At 41.3% G+C, this 15331-nt stretch overlaps 1 protein-coding gene across 1 annotated transcript in view; it reads right to left on the minus strand.

Annotated features, from left to right (window-relative positions):
* Positions 1-15331, minus strand: part of LOC100297152 (sterol carrier protein 2) — a 33788-nt gene that overhangs the window by 899 nt on the left and 17558 nt on the right. The window contains 3 exon segments of the mRNA XM_070556554.1: positions 3254-3333; positions 15064-15089; positions 15091-15191. Coding sequence (XP_070412655.1) covers positions 3254-3333; positions 15064-15089; positions 15091-15191 — 207 coding nt within the window.

Here is a 15331-nt window from a genome sequence, read left to right on the forward strand (position 1 = left end):
TCTTCAAAATATGAAACTTGGCTTTCGGGAATAGAGTTAGCACCAGATTCCTCACAAGGGTAAATGTGTAAAAGTCACGCTTTACACAGAGCAGTCAAAAGACACAGCTTTCCCAAATCTGTTCTCTTGGAAATTGAGTCTGCCATTACCTGTCTTCCTCAAATATTAGGCAGAGTGGGTTCATACTAGACTGATTTTGTTTAAAAACATTACACATGCAGCGGGTCTGCCAGCAGGGAGGAAAAGCACATGTGTAACACACTCAGAAACTTGGGATTCCATTACAGATGCATCTATGCAATGAAATGTCACCATTTTTCTCCCTTTTTTGGTCTACATGATGGAGATGTATTCCCTACAGGGGGAGGCCAGGCAGCCTGCTGAGGTGCCTGTGTGAATCTTTGGCTCAATAAGGAGACTCAAACCAGTCCCCAATGCAGAGCCACAATTTGTTCCACTTAACAACAGCCTGGGATTAGATCACATGATGTTTGCTAAATTTATCATGTAACAAAATCCCAGGAAAACTTTAAAGAAAGAGCAAAATTGGGAACATAGCATGATTTCTCTGCTATGATCTCAGTCTTCTTACTCAATTCTTAAAATAGAGGAAAAGTTGCTGGTAGTCTTCACTTCCTAACAAGTACATTAAGAAGTGAGGAGTTCTTCTGCCTCACTAGTAGGAAAGTGCAGAGCTCTGCTTTCTCTACACCTTCTGGTGAGGGTGACTAATTCCTTTTTTTCCCCCCCTCCTCTGTCTGGACAAACTAAATATTTCCTTTCTATATGGCACACAGCCTTCTGTCTGATGACTTAAAGGTCAAGTGTCTCAGAACACAATATATTTAACATATGTCTTTTAAAAATATGGACCAGTAGTTCCTACCAGAGAAACTCACCATATTTCCCTTTTCTTAATTAAAAGAAGAAATTACATTTTATTTAATAATGATTACAGAGAAAAAATGAGTCTTCACCTTTTAGAGACTCCAAACAAAAGAATCATTTAAATCTGGGCCCTAAGGTACTCTTCCTATGTGCTTTCTGCTAGAGAGCATATTGCTTTGCTTCAACTGTAGCCAAACATATAAATTATAATTTCCACTGTATTTAACGGTTTCCAGTCAAATCCTCTTCTGAGCATAAGGGAAGACCATTAGCACATTAACACAAAGGTCTCCCATTTTTATCTTTAATTCCTCTGGGTGCTAACAGGTGTTCAGGAAAAGTAAGCTGACATTTTACTCTCCAAATGGGTGGTAAACAGATAAACTGAGAGAACGAGGGCAGCTGAGAGTGAAGCTTGACCACGCTACCAAGGAAATGTATGGAGTGCACAGTGGCATGAGTGGTGGTGGGTGGGAAGGGGAATGTGCCAGCTCCGAGACTGATGGCCTCTGTTCTGTCCAGATTTTGAAAACAGCTCAGTGGGTGCAAATGTCAGTGTCAATGGTACATATTCAACTGAAACATCGTAGATACAAGTCTCTTACTTGTCAATGCATCAGTTGAAATGTGCTTAGTTGCTTAGAATAAGCATTTTTAAAAGGAATACAAGTAGGAGTCAGATTTAGTTGTTTTATCCAATCTTTCAAATTATGAGGGTACCCTGGTGGCTCAGACGGTGAAGCGTCTGTCTACAATGCAGGAGACCTGGGTTCTATCCCTGGGTCGGGAAGATTCCCTGGAGAAGGAAATGGCAACCCACTCCAGTACTCTTGCCTAGAAAATCCCATGGACAGAGGAGCCTGGTGTCCATGGGGTCGCAAAGAGTCAGACACCACTGAGTGACTTCACCACAGGAACAAGATCTAAAACAAATAAGGCTGAAAGTGTTAGTCGCTTCAGTCCTGTCTGACTCTTTGCGATCTCATGGACTATAGCCTGCCAGGCTCCTCTGTCCATGGGATTCTCCAGGAAAGAATACTGGAGTGGGTAGCCGTTCCCTTCTCCGGGGATCTTTCTGACCCAGGGATTGAATCCAGGTCTCCCAAATAATAGGCAGATTCTTTACCATCTGAGCTATCAGGGAAGCCCAAATAAGGTTGAGGCAACAACAAAAAAAATAAGGTTACAATGGAAAGCAGCATCTTAGCTTCCTTTGTGTTATCTATGGATAACGTATATCAAGTCTGCTCAACATTGTGCCAGTAAAGAATACAAGAAGACCCTTGACAATCTGGGGGCCTGAAAAATCTATACAAGCCATGAATACATTTTAGAGAAATACAAATTAATCCATTGATTGTGAAAATTTAAAACTGCCAGGCATCATGCTAAGTTCTGGAGACACAAAGATGAACAAGATGTGGTTTGTTCCCTTGAGACATGCACATTCTACTGGGAGATGAGACAGGCATATCACGACTGGTGTGATGAGACAAGTGCTAGGCTGGCAGTCCAGTAAGTGGCCCAGAAGAGGTGCTGACTATAGCTCCCCAACCGTGTGGTAGGAGGTCTTTAAACATAGCAACTAAGTTCATTTTGTTTTGTTAGATTAATATTCATTTATTTTATTTGGCTGTGCTGAGTCTTACCTGCAGCATAAGGGACCTTTAATTGCAGAATGCAAACTCTTAGTTGTAGCATGTGAGATCTAGTTCCCTGACCAAGGATCAAACATAAGCCCCATTAATTAACTGGGAGCACAGTCTTAGCCACTGGACCACCAGGGAAGTCCCTAAGATCATTTTAAAAGATAAGAAGTTTGTCAAGGAAATCACAGCTCAGACAAAAAAGGAGCACAGGCAAAGATGCAAAAGGTAAAACGTCTTGCCTCTGTGACGACTAGTCCTTTCTTCTATTTGGATGGCTCCTACTCTCCACCTGTGCACTGATGACTCCTGATCACCCCCAGGACAAAGTCAAGCATTATTTCCTCTGTGAAGCCTTCTCTGAGAGCCCAGGAAGATATGGCTTCTCCTTCTTCCACCCTCCCCAACCACAAGCCAGACAGGGCACCACAGATATTTCATTGCACTTATCCTTCTGCACACCTGTCTCATACCAAACTGTGGATGCCCAGAGCATGTGAACTATTTCTTATTCATCTGGACATTTTCAGCATATAGGGCAATGGCTGACACATAGCTAGCTCCACAACTATTTGTCATCCATTAAGTGAATATTTGGGGAACACTGAGTTTTGTGGGTTTTACCACTTTACACTTTATGGGATGAGGCTGAAATAGGTGATGAAGTGAAACAGGCTAAAATCCACCTAATACAAGGACATAAGTATCGTCATACTTACCATCTGAGGATTCATTTTACCAGTCTTCAGAGCCAGTAAGTCTGAGTCAGTCATTGTGATTGTGCAGTCAGCCTTCTTATCTAAAGAAGAGACGTGCAGAAGGATGGAGAAAAAGGGAGTGTTCAGTTTCATGTGTACATTTTAGTCAAAAGTCACTGACTGTAACAGAATCACACCCGGTGTTAGTGTGGGCACATGGGCACTCACATACACTCTACAGCAGCCTGGTAAAATATGGCATAAATCACAAGCAACTGCAATATTTAAGAAGAGGGAATTCATTAAATAATCATGGTATATTCATATAGAGGGGTACAATGTCGCCATTCAATGATAAGGATCTACATTTCACGACCTGAAAAGACACATTCACATTATACAGTTCATGATATTGTTATATAGTTCAGTTCAGTTCAGTTGCTCAGTCATGTCTGACTATTTGCAATCCCATGGACTATAGCATGCCAGGCTTCCCTGTCTATCACCAACTCCAGGAGCTTGCTCAAACTCATGTCCATCAAGTCAGTGATGCCATCCAACCATCTTGTCTTCTGTTGTCCCCTTATTCTCCTGACTTCAATCTTTCCCAGCATCAAGGTCTTTTCCAGTGAGTTCCTTGCATCAGGTAGCCAAAGTACTGGAGTTTCAGCTTCGGCATCAGTCCTTCCAATGAATATTCAGGACTGGTTTCCTTTAGGATGGACTGGATGGATCTCCTTGCAGTCCAAGGGACTCTCAAGAGTCTTCTCCAACACCACAGTTCAAAAACATCAGTTCTTCAGTGCTCAGCCTTCTTTATAGTCCAACTCTCACATCCATACATGACTATTGGAAAAACCATAGCTTTCACTAGATGGACCTTTGTCAGCAAAGTAATGTCTTTGCTTTTTAATATGCTGTCTAGGCTGGTCATAGCTTTTCTTCCAAGGAGTAAGTGTCTTTTAATTTCATGGCTGCAGTCACCATCTGTAGTGATTTTGCAGGCCAAGAAAATAAAGTCTTTCACTGTTTCCATTGTTTCCCCATCTATTTTCCATGAAATGATGGGACTGGATGCCATAATCTTATTTTTCTGAATGCTGAGTTTTAAGCCAACTTTTTCACTCTCCTCTTTCACTTTCATCAAGAGGCTGTTTAGTTCTTCTTCACTTTTTGTCATAAGGGTGGTGTCATCTGTGTATTTGAGGTTATTGATACTTCTCCCAGCAATCTTGATTCCAGCTTGTGCTGCATCCAGGCCACCATTTCTCATGAGGTACTGTGCATATAAGTTAAATAAGCAGGGTGACAATATACTGCCTCGACGTACTCCTTTCCCTATTTGGAACCAGTCTGTTGTTCCATGCTCAGTTCTAACTATTGCTTCTTGACCTGCATACAGATTTCTCAGGAGACAGGTAAGGTGGTCTGGCATTCCCATCTCTTTAAAAATTCTTAAAGACATGGGAAATTCTTGAAGAGATTGTTACATAACCCAGTTTCAAAACAAACTGTAGGCATGAACCCATGTTTTACTTAAAAACAGATATTCAATTATATATGTATAAAGTGAAAGTGAAAGTTGCTCAGTCATGTCCAACTCTTTGCAACCCATGGACTATGCAGTCCATGGAATTCTCTAGGCCAGAATACTAGAGTGGGTAGCCTTTCCCTTCTCCAGGAGATCTTCCCAAACCAGGGATCAAACCCATGTCTCCCACATTGCAGGAGGATTCTTTACCAGTTGAGCCACAAGGGAAGCCCAAGAATACTAGAGTGGGTAACATATCCCTTCTCCAGTGGATCTTCCCAACCCAAGAATAGAACTGGGGTCTCCTGCATTGCAGGTGGATTCTTTACCAACTGAGCTATCAGGGAAGCCCTGATAGACATATAGGAAGAAGCTTATAAACTTGTAGATTCCAACTTGCAAACTTGGAGACCAATATATTAATAATTGCTACTGTAGCACACAGGCACTAAGGTGACCCCTGTGATTTCTGCTTTCTGGTATTCATTCATGCCTCTGTATATTCCCCTAGGAAGGACAGTGAAAAAGCTGGCTTAAAATTCAACATTCAAATAACAAAGATCATGGCATCTGGTCCCATCACTTCATGGCAAATAGATGGGGAAACAGTGGAAACAGTGTCAGAGTTTATTTTGGGGGGCTCCAAAATCACTGCAGATGGCAACTGCAGCCATGAAATTAAAAGACGCTTACTCCTTGGAAGGAAAGTTATGACCAACCTAGACAGCATATTGAAAAGCAGAGACATTACTTTGCCAACAAAGGTCTGTCTAGTCAAGGCTATGGTTTTTCCTGTGGTCATGTATGGATGTGAGAGTTGGACTGTGAAGAAAGCTAAGCGCCGAAGAATTGGTGCTTTTGAACTGTGGTGTTGGAGAAGACTCTTGAGAGTCCCTTGGACTGCAAGGAGATCCAACCAGTCCATTCTGAAGGAGATCAGCCCTGGGTGTTCTTTGGAAGGAATGATGCTAACGCTGAAACTCCAATACTTTGGCCACCTCATGCGAAGGGTTGACTCATTGGAAAAGACTCTGATGCTGGGAGGGATTGGGGGCAGGAGGAGAAGGGGATGACAGAGGATGAGATGGCTGGATGGCATCACTGACTCAATGGAGGTGAGTCTGAGTGAACTCTGGGAGATGGTGATGGACAGGGAGGCCTGGCATGCTGCGATTCACGGGGTCGCAAAGAGTCAGACACGACTGAGCGACTGAACTGAACTGAACTGAATAAATAAATTCTGGTGCATTCACATAGTAAAGATGAACTAATGCTACATGCAAAAATATAATGAATCTTACAATGATGAGCAAAAGAAGCCACACCTCAAACAGTAAATATTGTATGGCTCCATCTATATGAATTTCTAAAATAAATAAAATCAACCGATGGTGGTAGAATTCAGAATAGTGGTTCCTTTTGGGAGTGAATAGTAATGGGAGGTGGTGTGAGGAGGTTTCTAGAGTGATGGCAACATTCTGCATCTTGAGCTGGGAGATATATTCATTTGTTAACATTTATCAAGCTAAACACTCAGATTTATACCCTTCCTTATGGGCTAAACTTCAGAAAATTTTTACACAAAACAAAATAAAGAAAACAGGTGGTGGGATGAATCTGGCGCATAGGCCATCATTTGTGAACTCATGATATAGATGGGTGGGATTATAGGAGAGTAATTTTTCATTTTGTTTGCACTTGAGTATATATTACTTATATAAAAACAAAGTTTTAAAAATATCAATTTTAATAGTATAATCAAAGAAAAAAAGGCCATACCACAAAGACTCTAACCTCATTGCTAAACCAGCCATTTCTTCCTTGGACAAAAGAGAAGTTTCAAATGCAAAAGGAAAATTTCACCAAGAAATCAGAATTTCCAGCAGTCAGTTCTTTGGGTAATCTATATAAAAATAGTACTCTAATAGTATTACTACTAATAATTGTAATAATATCAAATAATGGCACAATAGTTAATCTGTGCCTTAATTAAAAAAAAAAGATCGGACTTGCTATATATGGTCTGAATGCTTGTATACCCCAAAACTCTTATTTTGAAATCCTAATACCTACTGTGATAGTCCCCTTCATGGATCACTGCCTTGTTGAGGTGGAGGTGCTTGCATAACTCAATGAAGTTATGAGCCATGCCGTGCAGGGCCACCCAAGACAGACGGGTCATAGATCTGCTAAAACATGGTCCACTGAAGGAGGGAATGGCAAACCACTCCAGTGTTCTTGCCAGGAGAACCCCATGAACGATAAAAAAAGGCAAAAAGATATTACATCGGAAGATGAGCCCCCCTGAGGATAGGTGTCCAATAGGCTACTGTTCAAGAGTGGAGGACAATTACTAACAGCTCCAAAAAGAATGAAGCAGCTAGGCCAAAGTGGAAAAGATGCTCAGTTGTGGATATGTCTAGTGGTAAAAGTAAAATCCGATGCTGTAAAGAAAAATACTGCACAGGCACCTGGAATGTTAGGTCCATGAATCAAGGTAAATTGGAAGTAGTCAAACAGGAGATGGAAAGAGCAAACATTGACGTCTTAGGAATCAGTGAACTAAAATGGACTGGAGTACATTTTTATGCCAATTTAATTTAGATGACCATTATATCTACTCCTGGCAGCTCAGATGGTAAAGAAACTGCCTGCAATGCAAGAGACCTGGGTTTGATCCCCGGGTCAGGAAGATCCCCTGGAGAAGGAAATGGCAACCCACTCCAGTTTTCCTGCCTGGAGAATTCCATGGACAGAGAAGCCTGGCAGGCTACAGTCCATGGGGTCACAAAGAGCCGGACATAACTAACACTTTCTTTCTTTCTTTTCTTTCACTGTGGGCAAGGATCCCTTAGAAGAAATGGAGTAGCCCTCATAACCAACAAAAGAGTCTGAAATGCAACACACGGGTGCAATCTCAAAAACAGCAGAATGATCTCGGTTTATTTCCAAGGAAAGCCACTCAACATCACAGTAACCCAAGCCTATGCCCTAACCAAAATCAGACTGATTGCATTCTTTGCAGCTAAAGATGGAGAAGCTCTATATAGTCAGCAAAAAGAAGACCTGGAGATGACTGTGGCTGAGATCATCAGCTCCTTACAGCAAAATTCAGGCTTAAACTAAAGAAAGTGGGAAAAACCACTAAGCCACTCGGGTATGACCTAAATCAAATCCCTTATAGTCATACAGTGGAGGTGATAAAAAGATCCAAGGGATTAGATCTGGGAGACAGAGTGTCTGAAGAACTATGGAAAGAGGTTCATAACATTGTACAGGAGGTGGTGACCAAAACCATCCCTAAGTAAAAGAAATGCAAGAAAGTAAAGTGGTTGTCTGAGGAGGCTTTACAAATAGCTGAGGAAAGAAGAGAAGCAAAAGGCAAAGGAGGAAGGGAAAGATATAACCAAGTGAATGGAGAGATCCAGAGAAAAGTAAGAAGAGATAAGAAGGCCTTCTTCAATAAACAATGCAAAGAAATAAAGGAAAACCATAGAATGGCTAAGACTAGGGCTCTCTTCAAGAAAATTGGAGATATCAAAGGAACATGTCATGCAAGGATGGGCATGATAAAGGACAGAAACAGTAAGGACACAACAGATGCAAAAGAAATTAAGAAGAGGTGGCAAGAACACACAGAAGAACTATACAAAAAAGGTCTTAATGATGCATATAACCACAATGGTGTGGTCACTCACCTAGAGCCTGACGTCCTGGAGTGTGAAGTCAAGTGGGCCTTAAGAAGCACTACTACCAACAAATCTAGTGGAGGATGGAATTCCAGCTGAGGTATTTCAAATCCTAAAGGATGATGTTAAAGTGCTGTACTCAAGATGTCAGCAAATTTGGAAAACCCAGCAGTGGCCAAAGGACTGGAAAGGATTAGTTTATATCCCAATTCCAAAGAAGGGCAGTGCTAAAGAATGTTCAAACTACTGGACAATTGCACTAACTTCCCATGCTAGAAGGTTACGCTCAAGATCCTTCAAGGTAAGCTTCACCAGTATTTGAATCGAGAACTTCCAGATGTATAAGCTGAGTTTAGAAAAGGCAGAAGAACCAGAGACCAAATTGCCAACATTTATTGGATAATAGAGACAGCAAGGGAATTTCACAAAAAAACATCTACTTCTGTTTCATTGACTATGTGAAAGCCTTTGACTGTGGATCACAACAAATGGTGGAAATTTCTTAAAGAGATGGGAATACCAGACCATCTTACCTGTCTCCTGAGAAACCTGTATGTGGACCAAAAATAACCGTTAGAACCTTATCTGTAACAACTGACTGCATCAAAATTGGGAAAGGAATACAACAAGGCTATATATTGTCACCCTGTTTATTTAACTTATATGCAGAGTACTTCATGCAAAATACTGGACCGGATGAATCACAAACTGAAATTAAAATTGTTGGGAGAAATAGCAACAACCTCAGATATGCAGATGATACCACTCTAATGGCAGAAAGTAAAGAGGAACTAAGAGTCACCTGATGAGGGTGAAAGAGGAAAGTGAAAAAGCTGGCTTAAAACTCAACATTCAAAAAATGAAGTTCATGGTATCCAGTCCCATCTCTTTATGGCAAATAGAATGGGAAAAAGTGGAAGCTGTGACAAATTTTTTCTTCTTGGGCTCCAAAATCACCGTGGATGGTGACTGCAGTCCTGAAATTAGAAGACGCTTGCTTCACGGAAGGAAAACTATGACAAACCTAGACAGCATATTAAAACCTATCACTTTGCCAACAAAGGTCCGTATAGTCAAAGCTATGGTCTTTCCAGTAGTCATGTACAGATGTGAGTGTTGAACCATAAAGAAGGCTGAGAGCCAAGAATGGATTGTGATGCTGGAGAAGACTCTTGAGAGTCCCTTGGACAGCAAGGAGACCAAACCAGTCAATCTTGAAGGAACCAGTCAATCTTGAAGGAAATCAACTCTGAATATTCACAGGAAGGACTCAAGCTGAATCTGAAGCTACAATACTTTTGGCTACGAGATGCAAAGAGCCGACTTACTGGAAAAGACTCTGATGCTGGGAAAGAGTGAAAGCAAAAGTAGAAGAGAGCGGCAGAAGATGAGATGGTTAGATAGCATCATGGATTCAATGGACATGAACTTGGGCAAACTCCAGGAGACAGGGAGGCCTGGCATGCTGCAGTCGATGGGGTAACAAAGAGCCAGACACAACTTAGCGACTGAACAACAGTGCGATCGTATCAGCAGGGAGGCCTTCGGGTGTCATAAGGGTAGAGCCTTTATGAATGGGATTTATGCCTTATAAAGAGGCTCCAGAGAGACCCTGAGCCCTTCCACGATGTGGGCCCACAGCAAGAAAGCACTGGCTATGAACCAGGCAGAGGATACTCAAAAAAGGTGACCATGCTGATGCCTTGATCTTGGACTTCCAGTCACTAGAACTATGACAAATAAATTCCTGTTTTTTTGAGTCACCCAAGTGTGGTATGTTCAAACAGCAGTACAAACAGACTGGGATGGGGGCAAACTATTAAAGCATGGCATGTCCTTTTATTAAGTAACTAAAACAAGATCAAAACTAAACATTTTTCTTTTACGTCTTAGGATGCAGAAATAACCCCTAAAAAGACTGTGTCTCAATGGCCATTCCATCTCTGCCTCTATCTAAATTTTCTCTCATTACTTGAAAAAAAGGTCTGAAGTCTTAAAAATTCAAGTATTTCCAGTCTGGAAAAACCAGTTCCCTTGTAGATATATAACATCAAAGAGCAGGGAGAAAAAAAAAAGAAAAGCTAGCAAATTGAGATAGCTGGACTTGATTTACAGTTGGATTAGATTTTAATATTCCAAGAAAGAACTCCTAGTGACTTTAGGAAATAAAATGCTGCTGCTGCTGCTGCTGCTATTATATCAGCACTTACTGAGCTCTTACTATGCTGAGAACTTCACATACTTGGACTCATTTGATCTTAATAAGAACCCTATAAGGGTAAGAGAGGTCAAACAGCTTGCTCAAGGTCACACAGCTAGTAAGTGGCTGAGCTAGGTAGGGAAGCAGATTCCTGCTGCCAAAGCCTACACTCCCAGCTCCTAAGTTATATGGCTCCTCTTGTTACAGAAAAAATACAAACATTCAACAGCTCAGTTTTCGCTGGGCCTTCACCAGTTCATCAGCATCTGATGCATCCCAGATGCTTCCTCGGCTCCCTATGTCCTTTTAAAGAATCACAGGCAATTCCAATGCATTTAAGCAAAATTAATGTTTAATTTATAGGTTGGGAAGGACGTAATGACTTACTGAGCACTTACCATGCTAGGGTCTTTACATACCTTATCTCATTTAATCCCCACAACTGCTCCGCAGACAGACAATATTCTCACCATTTTCTAGGTGAGACAATTGGACTCAGGCAAAGTTTATATCTAATGAATGACAAAGCCAAGGTGTGAACCCAGGTTTGGGTATCTCCAAAGACTATGCTCTTTCTCCTGTACACTGGGGATGGGAGACTCTGAGGCTGTCTATATCATGTTCCCCACAAAGGGGCAGGGTTGAGAACTCAGGTAGGTGCTGAGGGGGCAGACTACAGGAATGAAAGAATAATATGTCATATTAAATTAATCAGTGTTGGCTTCCTGGAGACATGCTATGTGAGTTGTTTCAAAGGAGAGGAGGGAGGGGCAGAACTGACAGAGAAGCACCCAGGCAGCAAGAAAGGAGTATGGAAAATGTACAAAATCTAAAAGTCCTTGATACAACCATCTGTATCATTACCAAGCTCTTAGAATATAGGCAAGTGAAATACATTTAAGCCAATCTTACTATGTTTGCAGAAAGTAAACCTCTTAACAGTATGTACATGTCAAAAGAATTAACAATTCTCTTTCAGATGTCGGTTCAAACTAGGACAGGTTATTAATGCTTTAACATAGCTGATCTCTAACAAATGGTCATTTGTTGGATGATGTAAAAAGAGCTGGCAATTTCCCGTGGCAGCTTTTACTGGTAAGTCCATATTTCAACACCACTCCCGGCTGCCAACAAGTATCAGTTTCAGCAGAAATTCAGAGTAAAATCCTGCAGGTTTGGGTTGGGGCACCTAATGTGGGGAGAGCTCACTGCTAGAGTCCATATACAGCGAACATGGTTTTTCTGAAATTTTTAGTATGTTTCCATAAGCATATAACCTTTCAAAACAAACAAACACTAATAATAAAATAAGAAAAATTTTCTCTAAAAACTACATCTGTCTAGGCATATCAATTTATAATCCTGAAGTAACCATTAAACGTCAGTCATTTAAGAACTCGGCATTATTTCCCAAAAGTTCTTGTTATTTCTTGAAGCTAGAATCTAGATGAAACATTAGTTTTCCTTCCTACATTAAGTTAGATGGAAGCTCATAGAATGCAAGTGTAATTATTTTTCTGCCCACTCATTCTGAGAAAGAAAATGCTGCCCACACCAGATGCCCTCACTGCTGCTCAGCTTTTCCTTCATTATCTCTAGTTAGTTCCTTATTCAACAGTGCATGGAACACTGCTCTTAATATTTTCTCCAAGCTCTGAACTCTATTCTAAGAACTTTGTCAACCTCCTCCATACCTCAAAATGCCCCTGAGTATTTATCTGCCCTCTCAAAGAAAGAAGTATCCCTCCCTCCTTGCTAAGGCTAACCTTCCTTCCACATGTGTTCATGATGTCATCCTCTCCTCCGGGACCTTCTTCAATTATGTTGTGGCAATGAACTCTGAGCTTCCCTGGTGGCTCAGTCGGTAAAGAATCGGCCTGAAATGCAGGAGACCTGGGTTCGATCCCTGGGTCAGGAATATCCCCTGGAGAAGGAAATGGCAACCCACTCCAGAATTCTTGCCTGGGAGATCCCATGTACAGAGGAGCCTGGTGGGATATGGTTCACGGGGTCTAAACCACCACCACCAATGAACTCTACCATCTTTGACAGACCTCCTACTTTACAGCTTCCAGGTAGCAACAATTTCACTCCAAACACTCCTGGCAACTGCCATGTAACAACATCCTTTTTTCTTACTGCCAACACTTGGGCTATCCTTTTTGCTTAACTTAGATGGTGGTATCATCCATCCTCCTAATTGCTCTCTCTGCCTCTGATTTCTTCCTTTCTAATTCATCAGGTCTAATGCAGCAACTTCATCCTCTAAAATGCAGTTCTGACTTTTCTTTTCTACTCAAAAAGTTTTAATGGATAGATTATATATCAAATCACTTTCAAAGTTCATAGTATAGCCCTGTAAAAAGCTACTTCTTATCCCTCACATCTCTTAACTGTAACAGGCTCTCTCCAAGGACAGAAACATAGCATACAATATAGCTACCATTTACTGAATGCTTACTAAGCATCACTCATTCATCTGCTGCTCATTTTTATTATCTATTTTATTGAAGGCCTACCTGGTATCAGGTATTATTCTGGGTACTGTGAATACAGCAGTGAACCTAAGAGGCAAATGTTCTGCGTTCATGCAGTTTACAACTCTAGTGGGGGTAGACAATAAGCAAATAAATAAGATATAGTATATCAGATAGAGGTAAGTGCTAAAAAAAAATATGTCAGAAAAGGACAATAGGGAATGGTAATGAGGTGTGATTTAAAAGTGTGGCCAGGGAAAGTCTCACTGAGAAGGTGACAGTTGGGCAAAAATCCAAAGGAAATAAAAGGACCAGCCATGAGGATATCTGAGGGATGACAATCCCAGGCAGTAGAAAGCTCCTGAACTGGGAACACCCCATGTTCAAGCAATAGCAAGGCGGCCAGTGTGACTGGAGCCAAGCGAGGAAGAGGTAGTAAGAAAGACGACTAGGGCCAATTATGTGGTGTGAGAGTAAGAACTCTAACTTTTATTCTGTGAGTTGAAAGTCACTGAATGGTTTTGAGCCAAGAAGGGTGAGAATCTGAGTTTTAAAATGATCACTCCAGCGGGTGTGCGTGAAGAAGAACCTACAGGGGGCAAGGTTAGAAGTGGAGATCAGGCAAAAATGATGGAGAACCAAGGTGGCAGTAGAGGAAAGGATTTGCTGGTGGATGAGACTGCGGAGGGTGAGAAAAAGAAGAGTCAACATAGATGCAAACTATTACATTTAGAATAGATAAACAACAAGGTCCTATTGTATAGCACAGAGAACTATATCCAGTCTCTGGGATAAACTGTAATGGAAAAGAACTTTTAAAGAAGGTATATATGTGTACAATGAGTCACTTTGCTATATAGCAGAGATTGGCACAACATTGTAAGTCAACTATACTTCAGTTTCAAAAAACAAAAAGAAGAAGAGCCAAGCATGACCTCAAGGATTTTAGACTGAGGAACTGGTAAGACAGATGAGCAATTTACCAAGATGGAGAAGACAGTGGAAGGAGAACACAATTAAAGGGGAGTGGAAGGAAGATCAACAGTTTGGATCCAGACATATTAGCTTTGAGAAACCTATTAAGTATACAGGTAAACTCATTAGTTAAGCAGCTGAATATATACCTGGAGTTCAGTGTTTGAGTTCACACTGAAGATACCTGGGCATCATCAGTGTAGACTTGGTTTGAAAAGCATGAAATTAGATGAGAGCCCCAAGGAGTGAATATAGACAGAACTGAGCCTTAGAGCACACCAATATTTACATACTTAGAGATAAGAAAAAAAAAAAGGGAAGAGAGGCCAAGAAGGAACAGCCCATAGGAGGAAGAAGGCCTAGAAGAGTAATATTATAAGGGCTGGGAATTAACCACTGAAGCTAGCAGCACAGTGAATACTTGTGACCTTGACAAGAACCGTTATGGGATAATGATGAGCTGACAAAAGCTGACTGGAGTAGGTTCAAGAAAGCCTGGGATGAGATGAAGTGGAGACAGTGGGTACAGTTAGGTCTTCTGAGGACATGTAGCCATACACTGAACCATGGACTTCACAGGTTAATTAGGAGATCATTATTTCTCTTAATCTGCAGATGAATCCTATGAAATAGGTACTGTTTATTACTTCCATTTACAAATGTAAAAAACAAAGCTCAGAGAAGTGAAATAATTTTTAAGGCCAAAATCTGTGAGTGGCAGGACCAGGACTCTAAATCCAAGTTTGTGTAATTCCAAAGCATAAGGCTAGCCACAGTGATGGAGCCTCTCAATCTTTGGGAAGAAGCAGCTGGGACCTAGTCGTAGTCCCAAAGATTCCCCAGTTCTTTGACAAGGTTTTATAACTCGAAAGCCAGTCTTTTGGGGACACCAAGGCAGGCCCCCATTTTCCTCTGTGAACTTGTCAGTGCTTAATCAATGAAGTCATCACTGCACTGACCTGAGTTAGGGAGCACAGGTCCTTCTGGTCATCATGTCCACCACCCAGGTGGCTTCTTCACCCCTAGGGCCATCTTTCACCTTGAAGGCAAAAATACCACCAATTTTCTTCACAAACTGCTCTCCTTCCTGGAAAGAAAAACAACACAGAGTTATATTAAGTTCATTCCTCTGGCTTTCTCCCCAAATTAAATGTTTAAATAGATACATGACGTGAGCGGCTGGATCAACATGCAGTCCCCAGGCTCCCTTAGGATCTTTCACCCAGA

Source organism: Bos taurus, chromosome 3, assembly GCF_002263795.3.
Source record: "Bos taurus isolate L1 Dominette 01449 registration number 42190680 breed Hereford chromosome 3, ARS-UCD2.0, whole genome shotgun sequence".
Classification (NCBI taxonomy): Eukaryota; Metazoa; Chordata; class Mammalia; order Artiodactyla; family Bovidae; genus Bos; species Bos taurus.